The sequence below is a fragment of the Nomascus leucogenys genome, chromosome 6, assembly GCF_006542625.1.
Source record: "Nomascus leucogenys isolate Asia chromosome 6, Asia_NLE_v1, whole genome shotgun sequence".
Lineage (NCBI taxonomy): Eukaryota > Metazoa > Chordata > Mammalia > Primates > Hylobatidae > Nomascus > Nomascus leucogenys.
The window spans coordinates 45,369,806-45,394,594 of NC_044386.1; the positions used below are offsets into that span (position 1 = coordinate 45,369,806).

General features: G+C 36.8%; 1 protein-coding gene across 2 annotated transcripts in view; it reads left to right on the top strand.

Annotated features, from left to right (window-relative positions):
• Positions 1–24,789, top strand: part of NEDD4 (NEDD4 E3 ubiquitin protein ligase) — a 165,593-nt gene that overhangs the window by 66,280 nt on the left and 74,524 nt on the right. Inside the window, exon 5 of one of the 2 annotated variants that reach the window (XM_003266957.4) lies at positions 1,299–1,352. In XM_003266957.4, the coding sequence (XP_003267005.1) occupies positions 1,299–1,352 (54 nt within the window). Of the gene's footprint in view, positions 1–1,298; positions 1,353–9,203; positions 10,956–24,789 lie in introns of those variants that run through there. The other variant, XM_003266958.4, reaches the window with a different exon arrangement.

Consider the following 24,789-nt stretch of genomic DNA (forward strand, 5'->3'; position numbering starts at 1 on the left):
TTTTTTCTTCCTCATCACAACATTAGTATACTTTATACTTCACTGAATATGTGTTGTACTTCAGTTTTCAAAAATTAATGGTTTCCTCAAGAGGTGTGTATTGTGGTGAGCCTGGGAACATGGCTGTAGGTAAAACTAGGATTATGTTCTCAGAGGGAAAAGTAGACACTGAGTTAGGTATCTAGATATCTTTGTCACAAGCATAGGACTTTTTTCTATCAGTACTTTTGACATGTACACCAATGTTTTAAGATATCTCAGTGTTCAATATAATACATGTATTGTAGGCAAAAAATCAACATAAACATGAATATGTTTTGTTCATTTTAAACTCTGGTACAAAAAAAGTATTAAAGATTGCCTTTCTGTTTGATGTTACATAGATTTTTATTTTGATATCAAAACATTCCTACAAGAATGAAAGCATTGGCTTTGAAAAATAAAATATTGCTTGTAATTTTTATTCGTGTGCTATAAAATTTAAACCTTAAGTGAAAATGCAGTGTATACTTTTGACTGCTATGTACTTTATATAGTAAAAGCAACATGTATTTTTATTAAGTCAATAATAAAAGGATTCACAACACTAGTTTCTGAAAAATAAATGTTCACTTTGGGTGGCTCTAAACTGATAAATAAAAAGCAAGTAAATAAAACTGATCATAAGATGTCAAAATCTAGTCTGTATTTATAAGCGTTTGCAAACATTTAAGTAATCTTTTGAAATTTTCTTTTACTTCCTTTCGTTCTGTTAGAAAAATCTGAAAAATAAACAACCAGATTCACTTTGTTGTTGTTGTGAAACTACTAGTAAATGAGTGACACATGACTAGTCTGCTCTTATTTCATGTAATTTAAAAATGCATTCCAAATAATCGGAATTAGCAAATGGCAACATCTTTTTGTTTGTTTGGTTTTGTTTTTCTTGAGATGGAGTCTCTCTATGTCACCCAGGCTGGAGTGCAATGGCACAATCTTGGCTCATTGCAATCGCCACCTCCCAGGTTGAAGCGATTCTCCTGCCTCAGCATCCCAAGTAGCTGGGACTACAGGCACGTGCCACCATACCTGGCTCATTTTTTTATTTTTAGTAGAGACGAGGTTTCACTATGTTGGCCAGGCTGGTCTCGAACTCCTGACATCAGGCGATCCACCCACCTCGGCCTCCCAAAGTGCTGGGAATACAGGCATGAGCCACCGCGCCCGACCAAATGGCAGCATCTTTAAGCATTTATTTCTGAGTATCCGTGGGTTGATGTTTACTTGTTTTTAAATAAAGATTGTCTTTTTCTTACTAGGTTCATCCTCAGCAGCACCGGCTTCTTTTTGAAGTGTTTGACGAAAACCGATTGGTAAGTTATATTGTGCTTGTGTGAAATATGAAGTAAGGGTACGTTTCAGAAGAGCAGCCAGGGGAAGTGGGTAAGCAATCTGGGATTTGAGAGATGGCTTGGGGGTGGTTATGGAGACTCTGGGCAAAATGGTGAGGGAGATAGGATTTGTTTTCTTCCTCCTTGTCCTACTTGCTCCCTTTCCATTCTCCTCCCAAGCACCTCTTCTGATTGCCAACATATTATAAGGTCTTACTCAAGACCTCTTGTGACAGGAGAGGACAGAAAACCAATCTCTTTGTCCTGCCTTCCCTCTCACTCGCCCATGACCCCTGGTTCCTAGTCCATGGCTCTGGGAATCTTCCCCCAGGGTATCCTTCAGTTGTGCCTCCTCACTACAGTGGCCTTTCTTAGGGTTACTTGTATCCAGTGGACATCCTATCCACTCTCTCATCCCCACTCTTCTACAGAGGAAATCTGTCCTTTTTACACTGATAAGGAATGAGCAAATAAAGTCTTCTCAAGGATGGCCAGTTCTTACAGAAGCAAAAAGCAAAGTTAAACCTGATGTTCTTTTTATAAAATGATTGTTCTGATTTCTGAATTCCCAAAGACTCTCTTAAAGTCCTATCCTTTTCCTAATTTTGTCTCTGAGGATCCAATCTCAAACCCTCTTCTTAGCATCTTATATTTTAAACCTGTAAAATTTGAACAGGTAAGCATAGAAACAGTGTTATGTGTGCAAAGCTTATCAGTTACAAGCACCAGAAAAATTAAACAGTTTTGTTCATTTTTTAGCTAACAGAGAAACTAGCTTTTTAAAAAAAAAGTCTGTTTTTAGTGTTAAACTACATTCATGTTTTTTTGCCCTCAAGAAATGATAATTATACTAGCAACTAAAGATGTTGCCAATGAAATCTTTAATAAACATCATACTAAGCAAAAGTATATTATTGCTGCCAAAGAAGACTATCACTGACTGGCAATCTCTCTCTCTATATATATACACATATATATATATATATACACATATATATATATATATATACACATATATATATACACACATATATATATATACACATATATATATACACATATATATATACACATATATATATATACACATATATATATACACATATATATATACACATATATATATACACATATATATATACACACACATATATATATATATATATATATATATATTTTTTTTTTTTTTTTTTTTGAGATGGAGTCTCGCTTTGTCGCCAGGTGGGAGCACAGTGGCACAGTCTCGGCTCACTGCAACCTCCGCCTCCAGGGTTCATGCGGTTCCCCTGCCTCAGCCTCCCTAGTAGCTGGGACCACAGGCGCACAACACCATGTCTGGCTAATTTTTGTGAATTTTAATAGAGATGGGGTTTCACCATGTTGGCCAGGATGGTCCTGATCTCCTGATCTCGTGATCTGCCTGCCTCTGACTCCCAAAGTGCTGGGATTACAGGCATGAGCCGCCATGCCCAGCCTGGCAATCTAATTTTTAAGGCTAAGTGACAGATGTTGCTGATTTGATTATCAAATATGGTTAGTTACAGAGCTATTTGTTTTCTGCCTTTTTTTTTTGCTTTTTTTAAAAGAATATAAAATGTTTTCCTTTTTTTCCCCTCTGTCTCTATAGATCTGTTTTCCTTTATTTATTATTATTATTATTATTTGACAGAATCTCACTCTGTTGCCTAGGCTGGAGTGCAGTGGCGCAATCTCAGCTCACTGCAACCTCTGCCTCCCAGGTTCAAGCGACTCTCTGCCTCAGCCTTCCAAGTAGCTGGGATTACAGGCACCCGCCTCCTTGCCCAGCTTATTTTTGTATTTTTAGTAGAGACAGAGTTTCATCATGTTGGCCAGGCTGGTCCCTTCTAGATGGAAACAAATTAAACTCCGTATTGGTGGAGTTTTTGTGTGTGTTTTGTTTTTAACTCATGAAATATACATACAAAAAAGCCCACATAATATAAATATTTTAAATAATAAGACAAGTATGTATACACATTACTCAGCTTAAGAACTAGAACATTACCAAAATCTTTGAAACCCTCCCTAGATGCCTCCTTAGTAGCATCTTCTTTTCTTCCTCCACAAGTAGTAGCCACTGTCTTCAATTTTGTATTTATCATTCTTTGCTTTTTAAAATACTTTTATCACATATATATATTTTATATCACATATATATCTATATATCCCTAAAAAACACATTGTTGGCTGGGCATGGTTGCTTATGCCTGTAATCCCAGCACCTTGGGAGGCTGAGGCAGGTGGATCACCTGAGGTCAGGAGTTCAAGATCAGGCTGGCCAACATGGTGAAACTCTGTCTCTAATAAAAATACAAAAATTAGTTAAGTGTGATGGTAGGCACCTGTAATCCCAGCTACTCGGGAGGCTGAGGTGGGAGACTTGCTCGAACCCAGGAGGTGGAGGTTGCAGTGAGCCAAGATCACACCATTGCACTCCAGCCTAGGTGACAAGAGTGAAACTCTGTCTCCAAAAAACAAAAACCCACATTGTTTATTTTGCATATTTTTTAATTTATAAAAATAGTATATCTCTATAGACATTCCTCTGATATGCTTTTTTGCTTAACATAATATTTGTGAGATCTGTGATTACACATTTCAATGATGCATACTTTTCTATATTCTGAAAAATCATAATGCTATAATTTATGTATTTAACCTCCTTAATAGATATTAGTGTTATTTCCAGTATTTTGCTCTTACCAATTGATAAACACTTTTATGTCTCCCTATGTACGTGTCTGAGTCTATCTCTAAGAGATATGTTTTAGAGTTGAATTGCTAGATCATAGTATTACTGTTATTTTTCCTGTTGCCACTGATACCTATGTGAATTCTGCCTGATCATTGGGTGTATTATTGGTGAACTATTTTATTTGTGTTATTTGCATGTTGTCCACAAGGAGGGACAGCTCACATTTGTGCTTTCCACCAAATTTGTGCTTAATTGTCTGGTGCATTTTGCCAGTAACTTTAGTATTGGTGTGACTCTTTATTAATGGCCAGAATGGCTGTTTGTCAAACACTAATCAGTGAATTAACATTCCTTAAGCATTTACTGTGTATATAATACTATGAAGTGTATCATGATAGGTTGGAAGAAAAAAGTATTGCCTTTGATATTAACAGTTGGATATTTATAGATGGATAAATATGATAAAATTTTTAAAACTTTTAACCAAATGAAAAAAAAATAACACATTAATCAAGATATTGTAACGCCTGTAATCCCAGCACTTTGGGAGGCTGAGGCGGGTGGATCAGGAGGTGTTCCTGAGGTTAGGTGAACACCTGAGGTCAGGAGTTCGACACCAGCCTGGCTAGCATGGTGAAACTGCGTCTGTACTAAAAATACAAAAATTAGCCAGGCCTGATGGTGCGCACCTGTAGTCCCGGCTACTCTGGAGGCTGAGGCATGAGAATTGCTTGAGCTCAGGAGGTGGAGGTTACAGTGAGCTGAGATCACACCACTGCATTCCAGCCTAGGCAACAGAGTGAGACTCCATCTCAGGGGAAAAAAAAAAAGTTATTATAGATCCCCACACTAAGGACTAAGAAATTCTATTATAATCCTGCCTTTCTTTTGGGGCATTAGCTTGTAACCCTAAACAAATTATTCAGTCCTTCTAAAAATACCTTCTCACATTTAAAAAACGAGGACAACAATATTTGCCCTGCCTATCTCATAAGCATATTGTGAGGATAAAATGAGACAGTGACAATGAAAATACTTGGAAAATTCTTTATCGTGATAGAAATATAAAGTGTCATTTAACATTCATGGACTTGCGCGTTTGTAGCTCTCTGATATGGTATATCTTGTGTTAGCTAAGATATACCATTTAGTATATCTACTGTGTTAGATGCTCTTCTATGCGTGGGAGATACAGCTTTTCTCGAGAAACTTGGTTTACCAGCCAAAGAGCCAAAGATAATTAGAACATGGTGGTGTGTGTCATTCTAGTTCTCTGATTTGTTGCTAGTCTTAGCAGGTAAGGGAGGTATAGAGATGACCTGAGATGTTATAGAAACTATAGCCATTGGTGGAGTAACAGACCTGATTGTATAGCAACAAGTGACCGGTGTCATTATAAATGTCATTCCGTCTTTATTCTGCTGAGGCACTCACAACTAAATTTAAAATGTACCATTTTGCTAGCAAATTCTCTTTGAAAATGGAGGGTGAAGAACACAAGTATAATATTAAGCAGAAACAACTTTAGTCATCTGGAAAACGTTTGTAATATAAGTGATATTTGCTTTCAAGAAAGAGTAGGCTTATATCACTTTTTTCCAGCCAATTTTAAGACTTGAGGGTTATAAAATATTGTCGTTTCATTATGGTGATGGTGGTGGTAGTGGTGGCAATAATGACAGAACATTTCCGAATGATGTGTCTTAAAAAAATTCTACCCACCAATGCAAAAGTTAGCACTATGTCACCAGTCTAAGACATACACCTGTACACATTCAGCCACCGGTTTTAGGAGCCACGTATATTCTGGGTGGAGACCCTGTGCTTCTCACGTTTAGCAGTTGTATTAGTGAAGGTTCTCCAGAGAAACAGAAACAATAGATTGTGTATGTATTTTATGTATTATTTATTTTTCATATATTTTATATATGAAATTATGTATAATATATGAATATATATATTCCACACAATATATATATAGTGAAGACTTCAATCTGAAATCTGCAGGGCAGGCCAGGAGGCTGAGAACTTAGGCAGGGATTCTACATTGCTGCTTCTTACAAAACCTGTGTTTGCTCTCAAAGCCCTCAACTGATTGGATGAGACCCACACACATTGTGGAGGGTAATGTGCTCTACTCAGGGTCTACTGATTTAAATGCTAATCCTGTCTAAATGTCTTCATAGCAATGTCTATACTGGTGTTTGACCAAACAAGTGGGTACCATAACCTGTCGAATTTGATACATACAATTAAACAAAGTACATACTTGTTTACATTTTTGTAAAGGCCGCAGCTGACTTTGGCCTTCAAAGTTCAGTCAATGATTAAGATTACCCAGAGCCTGTCCATACCATGTAGATAATCACATTATTTTCCATGTAGATGATCGGTAACCAACAGCTCCGAATGTGAGGTTCTTAGCTTCAATCCTAAGACATTATCTGTTTCATTCCAGAATATGAAATTCTATGTAGGACTTGCATGGATTCTTTCCAGATGAGGGCTGCCATGTCCCTCCAGTTCTTCTACACTTAAGGTTAGGGTTAACACTCCTGTTTTGGTATTTGCTGGACTGAGGGACTACATTTTATATCTAGTTCCCCGATTTCCCATGTAACTGCTGTAATAGCAGTATAGACCCTATGCAATTTCAGACCTCAGCCAGCAATGCAAACTGTTCAGCCTCCCTAGAATTTAAACTCAGACTAGAGTGCTAGGAAGTGCATGTGATTCTCTTACCTTACTTTTCCTTAGCTGAAACCCTCTCTGTAAATTTTTCAAACGTCATTCTTTCTTGTCCACCTGCTGTGCTTTTTGATATTTCTTTAAAAGTGGCAGCTGGATCAACTTCAACGACAACAAGAAAAATCCTGAAAGAAAGCATTAGGCATTCAGAGTGACTGTGATGACACCATCCATCTATCCATCCAGACTTCTATCTGGTGTCTTTTGGTACTTACTTTGTGCCCAGGACAAGCTCAGGAGCATCAGAAGAAATGTGTAGTTATGGCCCATGCTCTCTGGAAAGTTAAAATCTAGTTAGGGGACATGGTACTGATGCTTGTAGTGAAGTTTACCAGAAAAGACATTTATCTGGCCAAATACTTGGAGTTCATTATTTTATATGTTAATAATCAGAGGAGCTTTTCTTATTTCATGGAAGTTTTAGGCCACAGGCATGAACAATTAGATCTCATTGATTAGCCTATTAGAAGGGATTCATTCTTTGAGTTATTAGACCCCACACTTAATCCCAGAAAGAACGCTGAGGTCATTTGAAGGCAGAGTAAAACAGGACTCCTCCTTATTTAAAAGAAAAAGATGTTAAGAGAATATTGACTGAAGTCTGTAAAATCATAAAGGAGGTAGTTTATACAAAACCGAAAATAACATAATAATTGTATTACTGTTTCCAACTATTGTACGCATTCGAAAACAGTGCTGTTTCATTCTAGTCAAATGAAATTCAGTAAATTCCCATAATTCTGTTTTGTGTCTTAATTGATTAAAAATCTGTTTAGAAAATTCTGATCGAAAACAGATCTATCTTAAGCAGTTTTTTTTTTTTTTAACAAAGTATGAGTATATGTTTTACATATTTACTTTTACTTAGGGAAAAAAACTTACTTAGAAAAATACAACTTGGGTGTAGTAGCATGTGGTATAAACAACGGAACTATTTTACCTTTTACTTTCCTATGAATGAGCCAGTATATATTTATTACTGGAGTTCCAGCTATAAAATTTAGGTAAGGGGTTTAAATATACCCTAGAGTATTATTTGAAAATAAATTTGTTTCTTTCAAATAGAATACCAACCTTGGTCTATGGCATTTGGGAGAGAAATTAAAATATTAAATTTTTATTGCCTAGTAAACTGAAAATAAAGGTTAAATAAATACAAAGCAGAAAAAATATATATACAAAATCACAACCTCTAAAAGGACAAACAGTCCACTGTTCTCTACTGTGGGAGCTTTATCAGCACTGGTGAGTAATTCCACCTCTAGGGTAGGGCTAGCTCTCAAAAATGTAAACAAGTATGTACTTTGTTTATATAAAGAAATGTGCAGCTTGGTTTGTATTTCTTTATAGATATCAAACTGCTAAATGGATTGTTTCAAAGCACCAGCAGGGGCCAGCAAAGAGCTCCTAGAGTTTTTCAGAACAGAATTGGCATTGAGATATATTTATTTGATGTGTGAAATCCTTTTTAGACTTCTTTACTTACCACAACACTCTCTTAAGTGAATGAATTGCAGAGACAGTGGAATAAAATATCCTATGTGTTCAAACTATCTTGGGGTGTAGTTTTTTTTTCTAATCTGCATATATTTTCATTGGAATGGTTGCTTAGGCTATTTCTTGGCAGTTTTAATAGTCAAAGTATAAATGGCATCATTTAAAGACTGTTCTACTTGGCTGGAAAAGGCCTTAAAATTACAGGAGAAAATGCTTAGTGACAGCTTCTCTTAAACTTTTTTTCTCGAACCTATGCTTCAGTTTTGCAATGGTATTACTAGGTTAATTTTGTAGTTCTGTCCTTAGGCTTTCACTTTTTATGTAACTAGCACTTTGGAAGCTGAAATATGTATCTATTTGATGTAGTGCTGAAGTTTTAATTTATCCTAAAGTTTTGGTATTTCCAAATTTACCTAACTGAATTCACTCATTTAAAAAAAAAATTAACAGTCCCTATATTAACTAACTTGACTAGATTCCTAGTATGGCTACTATTTGGAAATTCAATCTTTGATTTGATGCTTAATTACATGGGGTTTCGTTCCTACCAACTTCCTGTAATTCTATACCTATGGGTAAAAATATTAGTGGTCAAAGTCGGCTGGAGAAAGTATAGGCACTGCGATTCACATAGTTAAATGTTCATTTAGTAGAGTTGGGGTGAAAAAATACTGTTTCAACTTGAAATGTTAGAAGATTGTTGTTCTTGTGTTACTCATTCATGCAAATTGGAGAAGGTATAATTGAAACAAGGTTGGCTGTGTTTGAGTCAGTGTGCTGCAGCTGAGCTCAGCTTAAAGGTCGCTGGAAATCAAGTGCTTTGTAAGTGAAGGCATTTTGACTACAAGCGATTCAAGACATTTTGGAAACGTCAGTCTCTGGAATGGGTCGTCTTTTTCTTTCTATGATATCTGGTATCTAATGTTTTACTTAGGATAAAGACTACTACTTAATAGCTCTTTTAGGCACCACAAATGATTTTTTCTTTTGATGCAGTGCAGCTGCTTCTAGCCTGTCTACGGACAGAGATCTTTGTTATGACTTTCAGCCCTTAACATGTTTGGAAATGAGAACAAATGGCACAAAGCTTACGATTGCACTTTGCAGCCAGAAGAAGCAATACTTACCCTTTGTCAGAAACCTCCGGAGATGACTTGGATAGCCATGTTCATGTGTGCTTCAAAAGACCAACACGGATTTCAACGTCTAATGTTGTTCAAATGAAGCTGACTCCCAGACAGACTGCATTAGCTCCGTTAATAAAGGAAAACGTTCAGTCTCAAGAAAGATCATCTGTTCCCTCATCTGAAAATGTTAATAAAAAGAGCAGCTGTCTACAGATTTCACTACAGCCAACAAGGTACAGTGCATATCTTCAGTCTAGCAATGTCTTAGCTGATAGTGATGATGCTTCATTTACTTGTATCTTGAAGGATGGTATTTACAGCAGTGCTGTGGTCGATAATGAACTGAATGCTGTGAATGATGGTAACCTTGTAAGCAATCCAGCCATTTGTAGTGGTAGCCTTAGTAACTTTTCAACCAGTGATAATGGGTCTTACAGCAGCAACGGCAGTGATTTTGGGTCATGTGCAAGTATCACAAGTGGAGGTTCATACACTAACAGTGTCGTCAGTGACAGTAGTAGTTACACTTTTCCACCAAGTGATGATACTGTTTTGAGTGGAAACTTACCTTCTGACAGCACCTCCAATAGAAGTGTGCCAAACAGGAATACTACTCCATGTGAAATTTTTTCAAGAAGTACAAGTACAGATCCTTTTGTCCAGGATGACTTGGAACATGGATTAGAGATTATGAAATTGCCAGTGAGCAGGAACACAAAAATTCCACTAAAACGTTGCTCCTCCTTAGTCATTTTTCCTAGGAGTCCTTCAAATACCCCACCGACTTCTCCAACAAGTCCATGTACTCTTCTGAGCAAAGGATCCTATCAAACTTCACACCAGTTTATTATTTCTCCTAGTGAAATTGCACATAATGAGGATGGCACTAGTGCTAAAGGATTTCTTTCAACAGCTGTCAATGGACTTCGGTTATCCAAAACAATTTGTACCCCCGGAGAAGTAAGAGACATACGGCCGCTTCACAGGAAGGGCTCGTTACAGAAGAAGATTGTTCTTTCAAATAATACTCCCAGACAGACTGTCTGTGAAAAGTCATCTGAAGGATATTCTTGTGCTTCAGTGCATTTCACCCAACAAAAAGCAACTACATTAGATTGTGAAACAACAAATGGTGATTGTAAACCAGAAATGTCAGAAATTAAGCTTAATTCTGATTCAGAGTATATTAAGCTCACGCATAGGACATCTGCATGTTTGCCATCCTCCCAAAATGTAGATTATCAAATAAATATCAATGGAGAATTGGAAAGACCACATTCACAGATGAACAAAAACCATGGTATTTTACAAAGAAGTATTTCATTGGGAGGAGCTTATCCAAATATTTCCTGTCTATCCAGCCTTAAGCACAATTGTTCTAAAGGGGGACCATCTCAGTTACTCATAAAGTTTGCATCTGGAAATGAAAGTAAAGTGGATAATTTATCAAGAGACAGCAACAGAGATTACACAAATGAACTGTCTAATTCTTGCAAGGTAAGTTTCCTTTGGTCTTGGTAAATGTTAATTTATACGAGAATAACTTAATGAAATATTTGGAGAACATATTATTATAACCAAGCAGTTTTATATATTTTCCTGGTCCTTAGCTAGCAGTATTTTGTAGTCATAAATTTTATATTTGTAAATCTGAAGAATTCTATGTATAGTTTTTTACTCTATTTGTTATTTTTACCAAAATGTATATTTTTAAAAATCTTCCTAAGTGATTTAAGCTATAAAACTTTTCTACAACATAAAAACAAACTTTGAATAACAGTCTATTTCATAACATTTTATCTTGGTATATGTTTCCTTTAAATGGTATACTATTCTGTTGTGTAGCTCAATACTTTATTCCTATTTTCAAACGATCATTTTGTTTTCTCCCCTTCTTAATCATTATGAAATAGAGTAAAATTTAGAGTGCCTATTTAAAATGTTAAACAAAAACCCATATCAAAGTGTGAAGATCTTGTTATAAATTATCATAGAGAAACTATATCTCAAATACATGTGTTTATAAGATCATTCATAAAAACTATTATGCTGCATGTTTAAAGCAGAGGAAAAATAAATGGCATTTGTATTTGTATATACCCTTAACCACAGGAATTTTGTTTCCACCCTATTTTTCTTTAGCCACGAGTTAATACTGCCTTCTAAAATGTAACTCACTCTTTCACCGATATTGAATTCTAAGTTTTAATATTTTTGAATTTGGTTTAAATTGCTAGGCATTTCCCACAATTTTCTATTTATCTTTTCATTTTTTTGACAATTCAGCTTTATTATATTAGTAATTTAACTCTTATGAATCTTAGCCAAAAGTTCTTTATGTAATTTGGCCTTTCCAAAGTATTTAAAATGGTTTGAACTGAAATAGATTTTTAAAATTTCTGTATTTGAAATGTTTTACCAGATTCCAGGAAATTTAAAAAATTTTCTAACTAAAGCAGTTTTACATGACAGTAAATCATAGTTTTGGGGGGAAAAACCTTATCTGTTTATCTGTGTTTTTGTAACATCCAATATGTTTATTAAAGATTGTTTTTTTAAAAAAACTTCTGGATAAGTAGCTTTAGGTGAATAAAATAGTAATTGCTAGTTTATTTTCTCTCTTCTGAAATCTGGTAAATATAATAATTGTTACCAATGCCCAGATGTTAATATAAGCCACTACTTTACTAAGGATAAAAAAAGATCAGATTTCAAATTCTGATCTATATTTTAGAATTGTAAACTCCGTTTAGGAAACTTTTCTAAAACCAGATTTTGGGAGATTATATTCTAGTCTACTGTTTTTCTTCCTAAAAGAAAGAAATGAGGTGGCACTGAGAAGAAACATTAATAGTATGCTAATTGAATTAATGTTACTTATGAATTTATTTTACACTTAATGAAATAATCTGAAAGGAATAATTCATGTAGAAATATTTGTAGAAACACCTTAAAATAGTTTATTTTGTGGTAATAATTATAGTTTGTTGTGGATGCTTTTGAGAAGAGTATTTTAAATGTGTTTTTTTAATGAAATGTGCATCAAATGCCTTTTGCATTGTTAAAAATATCCATTGTTACTGGTTTTATTTATGCTTAGGTAAGCTAACTTAAATATTTTTTGTGACAATCAAATGTATAACTTTGTGCAGATTCTATCTTTTGGTAGATTATTGGATTATAAAATAATTCAGAAGTGTGCAGTTTGCTGGAGATTTAAATTGTCCCCCCTTTTAATGTTTATTAGACTTCTCTTTATAAAAGCATTGTAAACCATATAGTGACAGTTAAATTTAATTTATGCTATATCTAAATAGATTTAATTGATAAATCAAAGGCTTGTTTTATGGAGAAGATTCTAGTGTTGTTTTTTCTAAATATAGCAGTGGCAACAATAATGGGTTTTAGAAATAATCCTGTTTATCAATAATTATATATTAATCTAATTATAGTGGTATATTGTAACTCATTTATAAATAAACAGCTCCCAAAATATTTCCCATGACTCCAGTTAGTCTGGGTTAGTATTCTGATACGCTGAGTCTGGATTCACATTTAACAAGTTGATATTAGAGTAGCATTTAGTAATGTCAGCTATCTGTACTGAGCAGCCGTGAAATTAAATCACTGCTTTGGTCAGAGACCCTGGTTTCTAAAGCACTGAGAGTCTACAAATTCTTTTCTTATATGTTTAGCTACCAGTCTCTAGCAGTATAAAATTGAGTTTCTAGCTTTCTATAATCAACAGCTCATTAATGACTGATTTTTTAAATCTAGTGAGGACTTTTACCTGTATCTGGGACGTCTGTGTTCTGTGTTTACAACTTAAGAGTGAAGATGAGACTTTGTAGTCTGTCTGCATAATAATGTTTATTTCAGGCATAGCAAACAACATAACAGTGACTGGCATGTGTTTATTATATATGCCTTTTGAAATACAGTATTGCTTTTGTAAAGGCTATTTAATGACCTTTGATCTGAAAATAAATACTTGATATTTTAACGGTATGTGTAATATTTTGTCAGTTCAATCAAGAAGCAGGTTAAGGAGCTAAGGTACTATGTATACAGTGATAACAATGATTGCTATTCAGATTTCTAAATCTGTATAGTAGTTAGTTTTCTCTACTGTTATTTTATTTCCCCCATCTGTTGTTTTCGAAATCTCCTATGTTATGTTGTTAGGATGCTCAGAGATTTCAGTACCCTATTATTTAATGTGCATTAGCATTTTGCCCAAGCTTGAATGTCTTCCATTCTTTGCTTATATTCATATTTTTGTTAGAATTATTTTTTACATTTTTTCTTTTTGTTATAAAAGTTTTTGTTCATTATATGTAACTTAATCCTAAATAGGTAAATTGCTTAAGCCTAGTATAGTAGAACTGTAATAAACTTATGTATTAATTATTTCAAAGCCTTTAACACTAATCTCAAGATTATACATTTCAATATTTTCTTATTTAATTGTTCTTCCTAAAATAGATGTTTTAAATATATACTTACTTTAATGTTCCATTATTTTCCAGTCCCTATTTTACTAAATTTAGCAGAATATTTAGAGAGATTTGGTTAAATTTATTTTGAGCAGCACTTATATAAACCAATGTAATTTATAAATATTCTAAAATGTGATGCCACAATGTTAATGACTAGTTTTAGAAAGTTGGTGAAAAATGTATATTTGTACATGTATATTTCTTAGAACTGAGGAATCATTAATTTCAGACAGGTTCAGAGTGCTGAATTGTTTGCTTGAAAATGTTTTGTATTCTCTGTAGATGTGTCTTGTTTTATTCATCCAGTACACATTTGAGTGCCAGGCACTGTCCCAAGCACTGAGAATAAAAGATGAGTAAAATACAGTCTCTATTTAGGGGAGCTCCCGTTCTAGTAATAGGGACATGCTGGTAAACATAAAAATTTTCAGTCTAATATGTGGTGTGCTAAATAGAGGTGTGTGTGAAAGAGTAGAAAGATGTGACATTATTTATCTGGAGAGAGGACCTGGTTGGTAGAGGAAAGTTTTGCAGAGGAGGTGACATTTGAACCGAGTCTTGATAGGTAAACTGGAGTTCATCAGGCAGAGAAATCAAAGAGATTCTAGGGCAGGGATTCCCCATCTCAGCATTATTATATTGGGCTGGACACTTTTGTAGTGGGGGCTATCCTGTGAACTGTAGGATATTTAACAGCATCCCTGGCCTCCACCCACTAAATGCTAGTAACACCCCTTTCTCCCAGTGTGACAATCAAAAAGTGTCCCCAGACATTGCCAGATGTCCCCTAGGGGCAAAATTGTCCCCTGTTGAGAGTCACTGCTGTAGGCGGCAGCAGCAGCATATGCAAGGCTAGAGATGTGAAAGAATATCACACTGTAAATAGTCCAGTGGGGCTCAAGCATAGGGTAGCCTGGGGATGTGGGAAGAGGTGATCTGCCGAAAGTGGGTCGGAGTCCGATTAGGCCTGGTGCTTCATGCTGAAGACAAAGAAGGTGGTCTTCTGCTGATAGTAAGTAGTTGGGCAGTGGAGGTCTTTATTTGAGAGTGTGAAGTGCTCTCTTTAAGGTTTTTAGAAGATAATTTTTCATGGTTTCATGGATTATAAATGAATTAAAGTTTTCCTAACTTGGATGACTGGGTTAACAGTGATGTTATGAACTAAGATGGAGAATTCAGGAGAGGGGCCAGATTGAGAGGGTGAAGAAGAAATCATGTATTAAGTTTATGTGCATCAGAGGCTGCCCTGGTAGTGCTGCTTTCAAGTAGGGCAGTTGGACATACAGGACCAAGGATCAGGAGAGAAGTGAGACTTGGAAATATAGATTGGGAGTCAGGAGTATAGTCAAAGCCTCAGATAAGGATGAACATGTTAGGGAAGGTATACAGTGAGATGGGAAGGGAAGATAAATTATAATCGTGGGGACCACCAACTTTGGTGAGGTGGTAGAAGAGGGGATAAAGAAGAGACTAAGGAGGAACCACACAGAGGCTGAGAGCATGGAGGCATCGACATGGAGGTGTGGAGAGCATGGAGGTGTGGAGGCATGCAGGCATGGGTGAAAGGCGAGGGAAGGAGGAAAGCAGACAGTACCACAGAGAACATAAGTATCCACTGGATGTGGCAGTTAGGAGGTCCGTTAGCAAGAATGGGCTCAGGAGAATGCAGGGTTAAAAGCCAGATTGAAGAAAGAGTCAAACAGGTAAGGAAGCAGAAACAGCCAGCATAGGTTGCTTGCTCGGTGTCATAAAATAAGCATGAGATTGCATAGGCAAGGTATATATGTAGTGATTGTTATACAGAAGGCATATGTGAAGTGGATATAAGATGTATAAGACAAACTCCCTCTCTACAGGGAGAGTACAGTCTCTTTTTCCTGGAGAAAAAAATAAAGGTTACAGTCTTCTGTTCTTTCCCCTTGGAACTATAGAATAAGCAAGTATGATCAGTGAAAACTGAAATGGAAATTCAGCAATATCAAATGAAGGAAACAGAAAATTACAAGTGAAAACTTGAAATCGCTTATGAATATTCATACCTAATTTTGGACAGCATTAGTCTAACTTTCTCGGTCCCCTCTCTACCACCAAAAATAAGACAAAACAAAACAGAGTTTCCATGTAGAAAACAAGTCAAGGTTTTGAGGCCTATTCCCAGAAACTACTTGGAGAATAGGCAATACTGTCTATGTTGCTGGCTTCTTCCAGGCTATGGAGCCTACCATGTGCTAGCTGTTGTGAGGCCTCACCCATTTGTATCCACTCTCCCTTTACATCACAGGTGACAGGGAAACAAGACAGACCAGGAGAAGCCAGGACAAGAGGCTTTGTAGTCTGAAGGGGCTTGGCAGAGTCTCTGGGTGAGGCCAGGCGATGTGTTGAGGTCAGGAAGGTGGTTAGCAGAAGGAGCAAATGAGTGCTGAGAAAGGGAACCAGTTGTCTTGTCAGCATACCCTGGAAATAATCCAAAGTATTGCTCACACATCTGGTTCAGTATCCTCTGTTCCTTGTGTAAAATTGGAAGACTATGGTCAGATGAAGACAGATACTTAGAGATATAATAATTTCAAAACAAGAGATGAGCAGATCTGTCCCAGTTCAATGAGATGTTTTGGGAAGGACTCAACATGGGAGCAATTGTTGAAAAGCAATTTTACCCACACTAAGACTGAAGCGAACTGTTGGGATAGAACAAGAGCAGCAGACCTGAGGGCTTAGACGAGCAACCAGCTAGTGTGTATGTGTACCTTGTAGCTCGATTCATGGGTGAGTCACAACAAAGAACACCTTGAACGAGTAAGTAAATTCATGGCATTTCTAGTTAGGCTCGAGGATGTCTGTTGGGGGAGAAAGAGCATAGGCCTTCTCTTGACTTAGAGGTATTATAAAACCATAACACTAGGAAACATTGTGATTACCTTAGTAGAAAAATACATTACCCAAGCAAGATATTGATGATATAGTAGACAATGTCTTTAAATTCAGTTATAACTAAACTTAGTTAAGTATAGTTATACCTGAAGTTAAGTACAGATATACCTAAAATAATATTATCCAGGATTGCTTCCTTTTATTTACTTTTTCTCTCAATTTTTTTTTTTATGATGAGGTCTCATTATGTTACAGAAGCTGGATTTGAACTCCTGGGCCAAAGCAATCCTCTTGCCTCAGCTTCCTGTATAGCTGGGACTACAGGTGCACTGCTGTGTCCCACTCACAGGCTACCCTCTAATGCTTTATTAAGGAATTAGAGAATGGCTTATTAAGATGTCAGCTGGGCCAGTGATTTTTAAATTCTCATGTGCATGTAAATAACATGGCGCTTATTAAAATGCAGATTCTGGTTCTGGTTCAGTAGGTCTCAGAGTGGGGGCCTGAGATTTCTGTATTTATAACAAATTGTACCAATGCTGGTAATTCCCCAGACACACTTTGAGAAATAAGTCTTAAGGCCATTCTTTGGTGAGAACAGTAATACAGTTCAAAGTCGAAGTATCCATTGAGTTCCTGCAATGCCATTATTGTGGCCATTATCATAAGTAATTCATTAAAAACATATCAATAATACTTCAGATAGTAAGTGTACATGCAGCAGAAAAAAAGTTAAAGATGGAGATATGGCAATAGGTAGGCAAATGTAAATTCACTAGAATTGATTAGAGAAGTATGCTGGAGAATGGATTAAGCAAATCTTTTCTGGGCTCAGATTTGCTAGAATACAGTTCCCTAGTATAGAGAACAATGACTAGCTCAAAATAGACAATAGATATTTATTAAATTAATGAATAAAGCCAGGGACCCTTTGGAATAGGGTAGAGATGACTGCAGAATCCTGATAGGTGAGGATGACTACACACAGCCTTGCAGAAACAGATAACCAAACTAGGATATTTGAGTGAGGACTGTGATGATGAGTGGGAGCTACGTGATGCTTCATCCTTTGCATGGAAGAGTGGCACTCTTAAATGAATACCTTGTCCCTGGGGTGAATGCCAATGGAATATTATGATCGTGACTCAAGGATTAGTTTCCACAGCGGAGTCTGATTCATAGCCTACATATTCCACTAACTGGTACCATATAACTGGGTGTCTGGATAGAGGCTCAGATCAAGTTTTCTGAAAAGAAGATTGAATGGACAAAGATCTTTAAGGGTATTCAGACAAAGGCCATTTGACTAGCTTTCTTTCAGTTTATCATTGTTTTATAAAATGACTTCCCTCTAGACTTTATGTAAGAGCTGGGATTCTCAGACTAGTTCCTGGAGTTTAAAGTAACTGTTTCAGCTAAGAATGACCTTTACTTTTGTAACAAGGCTGAAAGACTGAACCCTCTTAAACAGTCACAGAGCTTACTGGAAACTCAAGTCGTCTTCAAAGCAAATGAGTTTAACAAGTATTTATCAGAAATAGAATATGTGCCTGCCATAAGTGGCAAATATTCTTCCTGGATTTGAAGAGGTTATAATTGAAATGAGAAAACAGCATAATCCATAGAAAACAACCAGAGAACAATATAGGATAATATATAATAATGTTTATATACCTACTGCATGCAAGTAAACACCTAAACATTGAGATATATGGTTGCCCATATGATTTAATTACTTTTATCAAGGTAACACATGTGCCCATTTTAAAAGTCAGATATTATTTCTTTGAAGATTTTCTGTCTTTTTCTCCATGTTTTCTCTTCCTAGAATTCTTGTTAGCCAAAGTTTGCACTTCCTGGATTGACCTTAAAATTTTCTTTTCTCTCCTATTTTCTGTTTCTTTGCCTCCTTAATCTACTTCTTGGAAGATTTCTTCCAAGTTTCCCCCTTTCTTTAATTTTAAAATTTTGTTTATTTTTTATTCTTTTTTTTTTTTTTTTTTTTTTTTTTTTGAGACAGTCTGGCTCTGTCGCCCAGGCTGGAGTGCAGTGCCGTAATCTTGGCTCACTGCAACCTCCGCCTCCCAGGTTGAAGCAATTCTGGTGCCTTGGCCTCCCGAGCAGCTGGGATTACAGGTATGTGCCACCTGTCTGGCTAATTTTTGTATTTTTAGTAGAGATGGGGTTTCACCATGTTGGCCAGGCTGGTCTTGAACCCCTGACCTCAAGTGATCCACCTGCCTCAGCCTCCCAAAGTATTGGGATTACGGGCGTGAGCCACTGCGCCCAGCCTAAAATTTTATTTTTTATTTATTTTTTTAAATTATACTTCAAGTTCTAGGGTACATGTGCACAATGTGCAGATTTGTTACATATGTATACATGTGCCATGTTGGTGTGCTGCAACCATTAACTCATCATTTACATTAGGTATATCACCTAATGCTATCCCTCCCCCAGCCCCCCACCCCACAACAGGCCCCAGTGTGTGATGTTCCCCTTCCTGTGTCCAAGTGTTCTCATTGTTCAATTCCCACCTATGAGTGAGAACATGCGGTGTTTGGTTTTTTGTCCCTGCGATAGTTTGCTGAGAATGATGGTTTCCAGGTTCATCCATGTCCCTACAAAGGACATGAACTCATCCTTTTTTATGGCTGCATAGTATTCCATGATGTATATGTGCCACATTTTCTTAATCCAGTCTATAACTGATGGACATTTGGGTTGGTTCCACGTCTTTGCTATTGTGAATAGTGTTGCAATAAACATACATGTACATGTGTCTTTATAGCAGCATGATTTATAATCCTTTGGGTATATACCCAGTAATGGGATGGCTGGGTCAAATGGTATTTCTAGTTCAAGATCCTTGAGGAATCGCCACACTGTCTTCCACAATGGTTAAACTAGTTTACAGTCCCACCAATAGTGTGAAAGTGTTCCTATTTCTCCACATCCTCTCCAGCACCTGTTGTTTCCTGACTTTTTAATGATGGCCATTCTAACTGGTGTGAGATGGTATCTCATTGTGGTTTTGATTTGCATTTTTCTGATGGCCAGTGATGATGAGCATTTTTTCATGTGTCTGCTGGCTGCATAAATGTCTTCTTTTGAGAAGTGTCTGTTCATATCCTTCGCCCACTTGTTGATGGCATGGGCAAGGACTTCATGTCTAAAACACCAAAAGCAATGGCAACAAAAGCCAAAATTGACAAATGGGATCTAATTAAACTAAAGAGCTTCTGCACAGCAAAAGAAGCTACCATCAGAGTGAATAGGCAGCCTACAGAATGGGAGAAAATTTTTGCCATCTACGTATCTGACAAAGAGCTAATATCCAGAATCTATAAAGAACTCAAACAAATTTACAAGAAAAAAACAACCCCATCAACAAGTGGGCGAAGGATATAAAATTTTATTTTTAATTTATAAAGTTCTTTCTTGTTTCTGATGATTTCCTAGTCCTAACGTCCTACTTGTTTTTATGAATACAATCTCTTATTTCTCTGAGAATATTTTACTTCAGGTTTGATCTATTTTCTTTCTTACGTTTTGTTTCAGGTCCTATGTTGTCTCTGGTTCCCCTTGGTCCCTTTGCTGTTGTTATTTCTCTTTAATGCTGGACATTTTCCTCCAGATATCTGTTGTTGATATTTGAGAGTAAGTCACTATGAAGTTGCCTGGAGGTTCTATAATTATGTTGGGCTTTTCAACTGGTAGGTTTCACTGTTGGGAAACTCCCCAATTGTTAGTGTCTTCTCTCTGAGGTCAATTTGTTTCTCCAGAGAAGAAACTTCTAATGATTGCCCAGTTATGTTTTACAGCCATGGTTAGTGACAAATCAGGAGTGAAGGTGATTCCTTTATATAAGTTCTGCAACTGAGTGAATTCCAGGTAAAATATGTCTTAAAAGTGATACTTACTTACAGAATTCTTAACATGCTGATGATAATTTAATTCATTTGCAGTAAATGAAATGCCTGATTTTCTTTTCTTTTCTTTTCTTTTTTTTTTTTTTTTTTTTGAGATGGAATTTCGCTCTTGTTGCCCAGGCTGGAGTGCAATGGCGCGATCTTGGCTCACTGCAGCCTCTGCCTCCTGGGTTCAAGCAATTCTCCTTCCTCAGCCTCCCGAGTAGCTGGGATTACAGGCATGTGCCACCACGCCCAGCTAATTTTGTATTTTTAGTAGAGACGGGGCTTCTCCATGTTGGTCAGGCTGGTCTCGAACTCCCAACCTCAGGTGATCCACCCACATCGGCCTCCCAAAGTGCTGAGATTACAGGCATTAGCCACCATGTCTGGCCGAAATGCCTCATTTTCATACCTCTGGTCTGACATACCTTGTATATATTCTAGAAGCATACACACTCCTAGAAAGACTGAAGTAAACACTCTGTAGTAGAAAATGTGGTTTCCTTAACGTATTTCTCAACTTTTTGCATTCTTGGTAATACATTGAAGTGCAAATATGCATACCTGTCACTCAGAAGAAGAGGATCAACCTGTTTAAAATGTGTATGGAAATACACCGGGTGTGGTGGCTCACACCTGTAATCCCAGCACTTTGGGAGCCTGAAGTGGGCAGATCACTTGAGGTCAGGACTTTGAGACAGGCTTGGCCAACATGGTAAAACCTCGTCTCTACTGAAAACAGAAAAATTAGCCAGGCGTGGTGGTGCACGCCTGTAATCCCAGCCACTCAGGAGGCTACGACAGGACAATCTCTTTAACCTGGGAGGCAGAGGTTGCAGTGAGCTGAGATCGAGCCACTGCACTCCAGTCTGGGTGACAGAGTGAGACTCTGTCTCAAAAAAATAAAATAAAATAAAATAAAATAAAATAAAATAAAATAAAATAAAATAAAAGGTGTATGGAAATAGAACAAGGAGGAAGAGACCATAACAGCCTTCTAGTAGAGTTTAATATTGGATGTTCACTGTCACTAGGACTTGAAGCCACAAGTGTGATTTTTAGCTTGGAGAAAACCTTGATATATTCTTTTCTTTTGAGATGCAGTCTTGTTCTTGTCACTGGCATGCAGTGGTGCAATCTCGGCTCTCTGCAACCTCTGCCTCCCGAGTTCAAATGATTCTCCTGCCCCAGCCTCCGAAGTAGATGGGATTACTGGTGCCCGCCACCACACCTGACTAATTTTTTTGTATTGTTAGTAGTGATGGGGTTTCACCATGTTGGCCAGGCTGGTCTCAAACTCCTAACCTCAGGTGATCCTCCCACCTTGCCCTCCCAAAGTGCTGGGATTCACAGGCATGAGCCACCGTGCCCAGCATATATATATATATGGTTTTTTTTGTTGTTGTTGTTGAGATAGAGTCTCACTCTGTCGCCCAGGGTGGAGTGCAGTGGCACGATCTTGGCTCATTGCAACCTCCGCCTCCCAGGTTCACGCCATTCTCCTGCCTCAGCCTCCCGAGTAGCTGGGGCTACAGGCACCTGCCACCACGCCCGGCTAATTTTTTGTATTTTTAGTAGAGCCGAGGTTTCACCGTGTTAGTTAGGATGGTCTCGATCTCCTGACCTCGATGGTCTCGATCTCCTGACCTCGTGATCTGCCCCCCTCGGCCTCCCAAAGTGCTGGGGTTACAGGCGTGAGCCATCTCGCCCGGCCCCAGTAAATTCTTTTTTAAACCCTTAGCCTTATATTTGTAAAAGTTTAAAACAGCATACTTCATGTGCCACATTTTAGGAAACTGCCTGAGATAGTAATTATATCTCCATATTAGAAATAAGTAGAAAGGCCCAGAAATTTTTAAATGACTTGCTGAAAATCACAAATCTAGTAAATGTCATACTTCAACCAAAACTCAACTCCATTATGTATTTTAAAGCACCTTTCTACTACCACTAGCCAAAAGGACTCTCATCAGGCACTGGGAGAATCCTACAGGACAAAGCTGCTTGGAAAAGATTACTTTGGTAAAAATAGCATCAGAAAGAAAAAAAAGAGTTGTCTAAAGGAAAAATTCCATTTGGGCTGACTACAATCTGATGAATAACGTTTACACTCTGAAGAATGTATAGTCCAGATCAAGTGCTTTCTTATGGCCATTGTTGAGTGAAAAAAAAGTTTAGGGATTACTATTAAACTACCAGAGAACCAGTTTCTCTCGCAAATATTTCTTTTTTTTTTTTTTTTTTTAATTTGAGATGGAGTCTCGCTCTATCATCCAGGCTGGAATGCAATGGCACAATCTCGGCTCACTGCAACCTCCACCTCCCCGGTTCAAGTGATTCTCCTGCCTCAGCCTCCTGACTAGCCGGGATTACAGGCACCCACCACCATGCTGACCTAATTTCTCTCAAATATTTCCTTCCTTGTCTTCCAACTTGTGATTTATAATTACTTTGTTTTTTTTTCTGATTACTTTTATTGATTAACACATGCTTTGTTTTCTGCCTCCTATAACATTGTTTATGAATTTCATCCTTAAGTTCTTGTTATTTAATAAATGTTATAAACTACCTACATTATTATAAGCTAGTTTTTTCCCAAATATTTTAAAACTTTTTGTTAGGGAAAATTTCAAACATACACAAAAGTAGAAAGAATATTGCAGTGAACCCCTATGTATGCCTCATCCAGTTCTAAAATATATCAACATTTTGTTGATTATATCATCCATCTCCTCCTCGCTTCTTCTTTTTTCTAGAATATTTTTTTAAAAATACATATTCTATGCATAAACACATTGAAATGCATCTGTGATGGTTAGGAGCCTTTTACATATATAAAGCCACCACGCAGTCGTGACAAAATTAATGGTAAAAGTAACATTAATTCTAAACTGTTTTGGCTGGATAAATCTCTAAGTCACTATGTCATTTTAGTATTGATAGAATTCAAGATGGATACATCTCCTTTGACTTGTGCCTGTCTAATTCATCTATTTTCTGATATTCACATCTCTTTGGGATGGAGCATGTCAGTTATTTACTATAGGGTTTTCTCTTTCTTTAATCAGATAACTTTTGATAATACATGGATTACCAATATAATTGAGGCCTTCCTTTGGAACCTAAAACCAAGAGATTCGAGTTCAGATTTGGAATTTATCATCTAACCACATCTTATCTCAGCCTTAATTGCCGCACTGTATTTAGGGTTCAAACATCTGGGATAGCTACCTTACTCACTCCTGGGCAGAGGTGAAAATGTACTCTATGTTGAAGTAACTCTATTAGTTCCTATTATAGCTTTTCCAAATCCTGATTTTTATATTTATATAATATAAAATTTGTGAAACATTGCAGCAGTGTTTCAAGTACTGGAAATGTTATGTTTGGCAAATACTTGATGCTCAATAAAGAGTAGCTCTCATTATCTACCTTATGTTGTTGTGAGAGTATCTGAAGGCACTGTAAACTGTGAAGTGCCATGATATGTAACACATAATAATTGTTTTTTATATGTACAAATGGAATCATATAGGTAATTATGAATCCAGATGAACAGTTAAGTAATGGGAAATGCATGAAAATAACACATTAAAAAGTCAAGTAAAAATACACAGACCACGAATCTGGGGAAGCACTTCTTCATAAGAAACCAAAGCAAAGATCAAAGTCTGTTTTCAAAGGAATACAGGATTTCTAAAGCCTTATTAACAATTAAGCCACAATTCTTTTTACTTCTACTCACTAATTTTGATTAGATGTATTCTTAGGGACAGTGTCAACACTGGATGTACTGAAGGAGGACAAAAATAAGAATTATACAGCAAATTAACAGGAGTAAATAATTAGCAGCTAGAAAGTCCTATATGTGGGCCACAAGCCCCACATTGAATCTCCGATAATTGGTAGTTCTAAAGCGAACTCTTGTTTCTTTGATCCCCCATTGAAAATTTTGACTTATGGAGATGATCTCATAAACGTAAAACATAAAATTGGAGACTTTTTTCTCTTCAGTTTTTAAACTAAAGAATTCCCAGAGCTCTCACT